The 10,230-nt window shown below is 45.4% G+C and overlaps 1 protein-coding gene across 19 annotated transcripts in view; it reads right to left on the bottom strand.

Moving 5' to 3' along the window:
* gphna (gephyrin a) overlaps positions 1–10,230 on the bottom strand; it is a 71,567-nt gene that overhangs the window by 4,817 nt on the left and 56,520 nt on the right. For 9 of the 19 annotated variants that reach the window (XM_076977552.1, XM_076977559.1, XM_076977555.1 and 6 more), the window contains 11 exons: positions 4,878–4,970; positions 4,693–4,748; positions 3,896–4,015; positions 3,122–3,180; positions 2,846–2,999; positions 2,564–2,685; positions 1,481–1,568; positions 1,066–1,125; positions 899–972; positions 730–794; positions 44–145 (listed from right to left, as the gene is read on the bottom strand). In XM_076977552.1, the coding sequence (XP_076833667.1) occupies positions 44–145; positions 730–794; positions 899–972; positions 1,066–1,125; positions 1,481–1,568; positions 2,564–2,685; positions 2,846–2,999; positions 3,122–3,180; positions 3,896–4,015; positions 4,693–4,748; positions 4,878–4,970 (993 nt within the window). Of the gene's footprint in view, positions 1–43; positions 146–726; positions 795–898; positions 973–1,065; positions 1,126–1,480; positions 1,569–2,563; positions 2,686–2,845; positions 3,000–3,121; positions 3,181–3,895; positions 4,016–4,692; positions 4,749–4,877; positions 4,971–10,230 lie in introns of those variants that run through there. The other 10 variants (XM_076977563.1, XM_076977567.1, XM_076977568.1 and 7 more) reach the window with 4 other exon arrangements.

Here is a 10,230-nt window from a genome sequence, read left to right as displayed (position 1 = left end):
TTCCGTTTTCTGAGCTCAGGGCGAAGGCGGGGAGGGTCCTTACTTCGGCGTGGGGGCGGAGGCAGAGGCAGCCTGCCCGCCTCGGTGTCACTCATGGGCACGGCCTCGAGGAGAGTTGCCCCTGTGTCTCTGTAGGTGAAATTACCTTTAAAAGGGGGGAATATAGAAACAGCCGCTGTCACCACTGCCTCGCCCGGCCTGCCTCAGTGAGGGCACAAGCTGGGCTCAGGATTGGCTGTGTAGGGAGGGTGGGCGGGGACAGGCAGAGGCCAGAGGGCCAACGATTGGGTGAAGGAGACCCTTTTCTGCAGGAAGAAGTGAGTAAGGGGCGGGCTTTGGTTGACCTGAGGCGGGGAGGGGCAGCTCTCATTGGCTGGTAATATCTCACACCGAGAGGAGGAGCCCGCCAATTAGGAAGTCAGATTTGGAGGTGAATTTAAGGAGCTGAGAGATGCTTTCTTCGTGAGATCAAATGACACATCAAAACAATTCTCAATGGAGCCGTGTTATCTGAGCATGTAAGATTATGTATATGAATACCGTGTATGTGATTTTGAGTAAATTATTAGCAAAAATGATGGATGTGCTGCTGAATTGAATGCGTATGTATTTTTGCTCAAAAATAATCACAGGAAGCCCTGAGGATTGTCTTAAAGTCATCATGACACCACAGCAGCTTGGTAGACTTCACACACAACTCTGGCTTTATTCCAGCACACAGAGGCATACCTGGCAGAGCAAAGATGAGCTTCCTAGTGCCATCGATGTCTAACGTGGCAAACGTGGTGGGAAGACTGGAAAGACAAGGGGGGAAAAAAGGCCGTGATCAGCACGTGTTCAGCTTCTCATGGCTGAGTGTGTTCAGGGTTTGTGAACCCCACCCAAACCCTCGTCTCACCCTGGCTTCATGAACACTCGGCCAAAATGGATCTGGGCGTGGAGGTCGATATCCAGAACCTGTTTTAAGTAGTCCTAATAGCACCAAAGAGAGAATAAAGAAAGACGCTGGCGTTGATTATGCGTTTGAGCGCGTGTGTATGTTTGCGTGGGTGTGTGTGGCTGTACATGCATGCAGGTCTGCTCTCGGGGAGGCCGTGAGGGATCAAGTGACTGCCTTTGCTGGAGCTGGAAGCAAACGAGCCTAGCTAACAAATGTGGCTTTGTTGTAGGGAGCACATAGTAACACTAGGTGGCATTAAAGGAGTGTATTGGTACAAATAGCACTGATCCAATATCAGTCCCCCAAGTGCAAACTGAAATAACACACAAACTGATCTAGAAACAGAGTATATGTGCAGACACTACACATGATTGCAGAGATTCTGTGAACACAGCCAGCATTTACTTCTAATGAAATGTGCCTTTACTAGTACTCACAGGATGTGGGGGGGAGCACTTGTGGCCTTTGAGTATTGGAACACAGCCATAGGCTTTACTCAGTAAGGGTATAGCGTACCCACTCCACTAAAGCCCCTCTCACCTTCTCTCCCATGGACACTCCTCCCGACGTGATGATGACGTCTGCACGACTGATGCCCTCATTCAGGGCATTCAGCAGGTCATCTGGGCTGCATGAACAAACAGGAATGAAAGGACATGGAGAATATTGCTCTCATCCATTTCTCTCCATAGTCACTAAATACCAAAGGGAAGACGCTGCCTTCTCACTATTGCGCAGAAGTGGCGATACCTCTTCCAGAGTCTAATATGACAACAGTATTTGCCTTCGCATATGAACGTCAGTGACATCCCATTCTTAAATCCATAGGGTTTAATATGATGTTGACCCTTTGTAGCAATTACAGCTTCAACTCTTCTGGGAAGACTAGCCATAAGGTTCAGGAATAGTGTGTTTATAGGAATCTTTGAGCAGTCTTCCAGAAGTGAGCTCCTGAAAGTGAGCCACTGCCTCACAAACGTTTGTAGAAGCAGTCTGCGTGCCCTGGTGCACATGTGGTTTTACACACACGTGGCCACGGAGGGGACTGGAACACCTGAATCCAATGATTTGCGAATACAGTGTATATTATTACTTATAAAATTAAGTATTGACAGTAAATTGATGACTAGAGTGTCAAGTTCCCTTCGTATATTAACAAAATTCACAAAAAGCTCAACTATCACGTGCAGGTATGTTATACTATGCCAAAATGCATGTAGGTCCTCCACTGTCATAATTATGGTTCTCTACTGACAAACAAGCCAGCATAAGCAATATGTAAGTAGTGTTGATAAATGTCACCAGAAACGTGACCTTCAGAGGAGCAATTCATAAGAAGCAATTTCTTATAGATCAACGAGATATAAAATTAATCAGCCAAACCAAAAACAGATTAAAATGTGGAATTACAGTTTCTAATAGTGGATATAATCAAGTGAAGTGCACATGATGAAAAACAGTTGTAACCTTCAGGCGTAACCATGACTTCTCCCAACACCACAACTGCAGACGTTGACAACACCCAGGGAAATGAAATGTAAACTGGAGGTTTTAGTTTTAGCCTCAGTACAATGGCTGGTGGGAGTCTTTGGTGTGAGGTAGAGGGGTAGCTGTAGTGCGTACTTATCTCCGACGATGCCCAGGTTAATGGTGGGGTAGCCATGCTCCTGAATGGTGGCCAACAGTGTAGACCGGTTACTGTCCCTGATCTTTCCCGGGTGCAGGTCATCTTCAGGGTTCAACAACTAGACATAGACACACACACACACACACACACACACACACACACACACACACACACACACACACACACACGATGATTGGAAAGAGATTGTGGGCTTAGCAAGACACAAACCAAGGCATGTGTGTGTGTGTGTGTGAGAAACTACTGCAGGATATACTCACTTCATTGCCAGTGGACATGACTGCTACAACAGGGAACTTGTGCACCTCCACCTCTGTGACGCCCACCGTGGCCAGCAGGCCGATCTCCGACGGGCCCATGTGGGTCCCCTTCGCCAGCACACACTCACCACGCTTTATGTCATGACCTATGGGCCTGCAGGTGAATCACACAGCCCAGGAAGGACTTAGCCGCCTCGGAGCGCGCTGGTTTGACACGACACAGAGAAGTGCCTGTTAGCAAGATAAAAGTGGAAAGGGTGCAGCACTCCAACTGACCTGATGTCCTGGCCGGGCCGAGCCTGCACCAAGATCCGCACCTCCAACTCTTCCGTTCCCTAAAACACACATGCATTAAGTGTGTGTGTGGTGCGCGTGTGTGTTTGTGCATGCAAGCATGTATAAAATATGTTTTACAGATGTTTTTTTTTTTTTTTTACAGAAGTTATTTCTGGTATTTTGCAAAGTCCACTTAGTACAGCATGTAAAAACTGAGATATGGTGGAAGAATGAGGGGAGCTAATGTATAAGAACTGAAGAGAAGAGGAGCCAGAGAGGAGGAGAAGAGGAGCCAGAGAGGAAGTGAAGAGGAGGAGCCAGAGAGGAGGAGGAGGAGATGAAGAGGAGCCAGAAAGGAGGAGATGAAGAGGAGCCAGAGAGGAGGAGGAGATGAAGAGGAGCCAGAGAGGAGGAAGAGAAGAAGAGGAGCCAGAGAGGAGGAGGAGGAGATGAAGAGGAGCCAGAGAGGAAGAGAAGAAGAGGAGCCAGAGAGGAGGAGGAGAAGAAGAGGAGCCAGAGAGGAGGAGGAGGAGAAGAGGAGCCAGAGAGGAAGAGAAGAAGAGGAGCCAGAGAGAGGAGGAGAAGAGCCAGCGAGGAGAAGAAGAGGAAACAGAGAGGAGAAGAAGAGGAGACAGAGAGGAGGAGAAGAGGAGCCAGAGAAAAGAGAAGAAGAGCCAAAGAGGAGGAGAAGAAGAAGAGCCAGAGAAAAGAGAAGACGAGCCAAAGAGGAGGAGCCAGAGAGGAGTAGAAGAGGAGCTGGGTAACGGTACTCACGTCTTCAGACTCCCGCAGTAGCTCCGTGTCCTCTACTTGCACTACAGCATCTGCCCCACATGGAATAGGAGCTCCTGTGGTGACCCGCATCACCTGGCCTGGCATCACTGTGTGAGTGGGCTACACACACACACACACACACACACACACACACACACACACACACACCCAATCATACACACACACACACACACACACACCCAATCATACACACACACACACACACACACACACACACACACACACCCCCAATCATACACACACACACACCCCCAATCATACACACACACACACACACCCCCAATCATTCATACACACACACACACACACACACACACACACACACACACACACCCAATCATACACACACACACACACACCCCCAATCATACACACACACACACACACACACACTTAAGACACACACCATCACATAAATGGCTACTGCTAGTGTCTGTACTCAAAAACTCCCCCCTCTAGTTGCACACTTGGAGACTGTAGCCCATCTCACACCCTGCAGTTTGTCTTTAGCCATCCTCTCTTCCCCAGTGGCCAGCTGGCTGTGACATTTAAACCCTTCATCTGCTCTGCATCATACTCTCACGCCAGCATGGCCATTAGTGTGGAACTGTCTGAGTCGTTGCAAAGCTGACAGTGGCCCTGTCGTCAGAAATTGACCAGAGATGAGCCGTGTAGAACGGGCCTGGCTGTAGAGCATGGAAGCTAGATTATTGTCAAAGACAAGATGTTCAACCCTCTTTGGAGTGTGTGTGTGTGTGTGTGTGTGTGTGTTTCACCTGCTCGCCAGCCTGGGATTCTCCGATGATGAAGCGATCTCCGGGGCCGTCAGCAGCTGAAGAACACAAACAAACCCAGAAATATTTGCTTATTTTGGGAAGAAACTGAAGCAGATGTTTAAATTAAGGACCAGTGCTCCTGGGCACTACAGAACCAGTGGTTATGCTGGAATTTAAGCTCTCACCTCGTACGGCGTAGCCATCTTTAACCGAGGCAGGAAAAGGGGGCAGGTTGTCTTTGGCATAGACCTCCTGGGCTAAGACCCGCCCCATTCCATCTATAGCAAAACAAAAACATAGAGCATCTTCCATTTTAGTACAAAAATAGCAAAAAAGGCTTCAAACTGACAACCACTGTTCATATACATACATAGACATAAAAGACAGAATTAAGTTATTATTAATGGGCAAACAGCAAGCATCCTGGTATTCCAATTAATTCAATGGTTTGTCTCAAGTTTTTTTTTTTTTTTTTTAACAAAACTACTTGCACACATTTTTGAACATAACTATATCTTGGAAGCTTAAAGTGCGTGGAGAACCCTGCCACAGACCCATGGCCCTGCCTGTCACCCAGGTGGGTCACCCAGTTTTCACTACAGAAAAATTAATGGTGTTGAAATGTTTGAAAATCGCACCCTGTGTTGAATGAGAATGATTCATATGTTTTGGTCTACATATGTACAAAATTCAATTATGCTACATGCATATTCATTTTTGACATTTGAATTATTGGACAGTAAGGCAGACTTTAGTGGTCATATTCCACTGTGGCTTGTCAGCCTTTTTCAAGGATGACCAGAGGAGAGTTAACAGGGCTGAAAACCACGTTCAGTCTGGTCACATTGAGCAGTGTAGGTTGAATGCAGGTCGGCTTGTAAGCCTCGTCAAAGCAAGCTGGGCCCAGAGGGAAAAGATCCATCAAACGTAGCCCATATCAGTTTTGAAAAATCTCCACATAACTGCAAGGTAAATAGTAAACAGCAATCAACTCAAACAGCAAAAACAACCTGATAATTCAAAGGATACAGTGTTGTTTTGGAGAACAACATACACGGGACACATTGGTTCATCGTTGTTTTTAACAGGATGTGACGAAGGCAAATTTTAAAAAGTCCATTTGACCCATTGGCAAAAACCTTAAGACCCAGTGTTATCTTTCATGGTACCAACGATGGTGTCAGGACAGTAGTGGTCTGTTAAAGACCATTAAAACGATGGCCCATTAAACGATGACGATGGTGTCAGGACAGTAGTGGTCTGTTAAAGACCATTAAAATGTTGAAGCATGACAAATAAAAACAGCAAAATGAAGAACCAAGGTATGGAATAAGAAGCCATAATGAATAGGCAGGGAGATGCGCTCGGTTCTGCTCTCATCTGGTCCCAGAACAGCCTGTGCACACACATACATGGACACACTCAGTAGAACAGATGCGCTCGGTTCTGCTCTCATCTGTTCCCAGAACAGCCTGTGCACACACATACATGGACACACTCAGTAGAACAGATGCGCTCGGTTCTGCTCTCATCTGTTCCCAGAACAGCCTGTGTGCACACACATACATGGACACACTCAGTAGAACAGATGCACTCGGTTCTGCTCTCATCTGTTCCCAGAACAGCCTGTGCACACACATACATGGACACACTCAGTAGAACAGATGCACTCGGTTCTGCTCTCATCTGGTCCCAGAACAGCCTGTGCACACACATACATGGACACACTCAGTAGAACAGATGCACTCGGTTCTGCTCTCATCTGTTCCCAGAACAGCCTGTGCACACACATACATGGACACACTCAGTAGAACAGATGCACTCGGTTCTGCTCTCATCTGTTCCCAGAACAGCCTGTGCACACACATACATGGACACACTCAGTAGAACAGATGCACTCGGTTCTGCTCTCATCTGTTCCCAGAACAGCCTGTGCACACACATACATGGACACACTCAGTAGAACAGATGCACTCGGTTCTGCTCTCATCTGGTCCCAGAACAGCCTGTGCACACACATACATGGACACACTCAGTAGAACAGATGCACTCGGTTCTGCTCTCATCTGTTCCCAGAACAGCCTGTGCACACACATACATGGACACACTCAGCGGCACAGAGCGGAGACGTCTCGCCTCGCATCCAAGAGAGAGATGTGAGTGATGAGAAGAAGAGAGCAAAGACGATAGAGGGGAAGAGGCACTCATCCGGAGGAGGAGGAGGAAGGCTGAGCTAGGCAGCAGTCAGGCGATCTCGCCGGCGGAAGAAGCAGACGCTCGTAAAACGACACTTCTGACGAGGCTCTAAACGTAATGTGCATCTTGATTGTGTGATGAGACAGATGGGTGTGGAGACGTCCACACGGACGCGTGCGTCCCAAGGTGCTAACAGCACAGCTGCGACGCTACAGCATTCACGCACCGCCGCACACCAGACACGAGCAACCTGAACACATGCACACATGAGGCCAATATGACGAGACTCACAATGACTTGCAAGCCAGTAAATTGGGGACGTTGATTGCCTCCAATTAGCTAGCCCTTAAAACAGGTCCCAGTCCAAAAAATAAATAAATAAAAAAACAACGGTAAAACTAATCACGCCAGTTTTTAGGATGATCAAAGGATGAACAAGTCAGGTCAAGGCACAATCCAACGCTAATCCTAAAACATGGTCGGTGATATAATGGACTTTAGTTAATTCACTGTCAACATCTCTGCAGGTCAACATCACTATAGCAAAAAAGCAGCGTTGCTGAAACAGAAAGCTGTACTATGATGAAATATTTCTCATCTCACTTGACCAGTCTGAATTTTGTCATTCTCGTCATATGCTTGCAAAAATTTTAACATTCAATAAAACAAAATCAAGTAAAGTAAATTAAAATAAGGGTTTTTAATATTAAAATATTTATTTAAACAAGCAAACAAAAAAAATGTCAAGTATAGAACAATGTTATGCCACTGACTGCTTTATAGTTTTATTTGTTTTAGCAATGTATGTAGACACAGAGATTTTAAATCAGGCCTAAAAAACTAAATTCCACTGGATAATACTGTGTAGGTCTCATATTACCAAAAGAACTCTAACCTTGCTGTGGCACCAAGGGTCGGACTCGTTTTCCCAGTACGTCCCAAAGATCAGATCAACAGAACACCTCAAAGTCTGTCATGTCCCTCAGATCATTCCTTAACAATTTTTATAGTATAACACCATGGACTATCCTGCTTAAACAAGCCACTAGCATTACGGAATACAGTTGCCACTGGTCTGGAACTATATGGTATGTGTCAAAGTAACGTGAATGACAGGAGCCAAGATAACCCAGCAGAACCGCAGTACTGCCAACCCCAGCTTCTCTTCTTCACATAGTGCGTCCTGGTACCACTTCTGCCCCGGGGTGACTGATGCACACGCACCAGGCTGGCCACATGATGTAAAAGAAAATCTGATTATGAATATTATTTATCGTGTTTTCCCATTGCTCTATGATACAGTTCTGAAGCATATGTGCCCATTGTAGGCACTTTTGGTTGTGTGCATGGGTCAGCATGGGCATTATAACCAGTATGTGGCTATGCAGCCTCACACACAGCAAGCTGTGTTGCACTGTGTGTTTTGACGCATTTCCATCACAGCATGGACTTCTTCAGCAATTGGTGGCTAGCTGTGACATCGGACCAAACAGGCTAGCATTCACTCCCCATGCAGATCATGACCCATTCGCTGGTTCTCTGGTTGTCCTTCCTTGGACCACTTTTAGTAGGTGTTAACCACTGCATAATGGAAACATCTCATAAGACTTTTTGAAGATGCTCTGAATCCATCCATCCAGCCATCATAGTTGCTAGGACTCTTGCGATTGTCTATTTTTCCGAACACATCAAGGATTGACTGCTCTCTTGATGCCCAATATATCCCACCCCTCAACAGGTGCCATTATAATGAAATAACCAATGTTATTAACTTCTCCAGTCACCTGATTGGTGTGTATAAAGTTTTCTGTCTCACCCTTCAAGTGAGTCATCATAGCTTTTGTCCTCTCACACTCAGACCATCTAGCAAAGGTCTGGGAGTTTGTGGGTGCATCTTAGTACTTTGCTGCTCCTAGAATTGCAGTCTTCTGAACGGAGACTGATCTAATTTTGGGATCTGTTAGATCCACAACTCCAAATGCCTCGGACAACCTTGGTGTCAACTTACCTCTTTCTATGAGGAGTATTTTTCCAACTTCTCATATTCCTTTCTTCAGAGGTTTCCATCACTTGGGACTGCCAAATCTATTAAAATTCTTATTTTCCACATTTTATACAATATCAAATTTTTAACAAGCTGATAATTTAAAGGATACAGTGATGTTTTGGAGAAAAACATATACTGGATACATTGTTGTTTTTAACAGGATGCGACGAAGGCAAATTTCAAAAAGGTGATCTGAGTCAGTGTCTTTTTCCTTCTTTCTGTACAGCTTGATGACAATGTACAATTGGTAGCTTATGGTAGTTCTGTTCCTGAATCTGTACCAGTAGCCACTTTTTGATGAACTGGGCCTATGCAAAACAGCAATGGCAACAGTGCATCTCCTTGGTATGCACCACATATTATGGTGACCTGGGCAATATTTTGAGGTTATGATCTCTTGTTTTGTCCTCCAGTTTATAAGAGAGTTCAGAATGAAGATCCTTACGGTTTTATTTTTAATTCATGCAGAGCTAAGCATGGTGTGTGGCATTAATTTTGATGGTGTGTGTCCAATCCAAGCAGTGCTTAGGTTCATCTGTCTGGTATCAGAATTCCTGTGGACTATTCTGTCCAACGGTAGGTGGTGCTTTGAGCCATGGGTTTGCCACCAAGCAGTTTCTTAGCATGTACTTGCACACATGCACATTCAACCTGATGGCTAGTATTCTTGAAAGGAACTTCCAGGATGAGGACCTTCATGATCAGTACTGTTCTTCCATCTGTTAGCCAGCCTGAATGGCTATGGAGAACAAAGTGACCTGTGACCTTATACCTGTTACCAAGGGTCTGAAACATGACTACTGCAGTGACATATTGTTCATTTCAGTTGTGCTGGTTGTTAGCACTGTACTAATTGATAATTAATATCTGCGACTCTGATGGTAGCTCGTCACTATAAAGGTCTTATGTAAAGAATCTAAGAATAACTGCAGTGTATTCTGAACATTATACATCCACAAGTCCCTTGATAACCACACACTTTAAAATATTTTTATTTACTGTGGGCTGTGTGCTTAATTTGTGCTTTCACCAAAATGGCAATCCATTTGCCTTTAACAGGGCTACGGGAAATTATCAACAAGTCATCCAGTGATACAAACATAACTAGTTCTTTCAAAAAATAAATAGCAACCTGAATATAATGAGTCTAGAATGGCAAAACAGACCTTAAAAGACACAGAGGGCAAGGCCAAAGCACCTGGAAAAGTCCATAAATGTTACTGTAATTGAAACCATTTCTCATGGGATTGTTCTAATAGTGCAGGAGATGTTTTTTTATTAACCCCCCCCCCCCC

The sequence above is a fragment of the Brachyhypopomus gauderio genome, chromosome 17 (assembly GCF_052324685.1).
Source record: "Brachyhypopomus gauderio isolate BG-103 chromosome 17, BGAUD_0.2, whole genome shotgun sequence".
In the NCBI taxonomy this organism is placed as follows: domain Eukaryota; kingdom Metazoa; phylum Chordata; class Actinopteri; order Gymnotiformes; family Hypopomidae; genus Brachyhypopomus; species Brachyhypopomus gauderio.
This window is presented reverse-complemented; position numbering and strand designations above follow the sequence as displayed.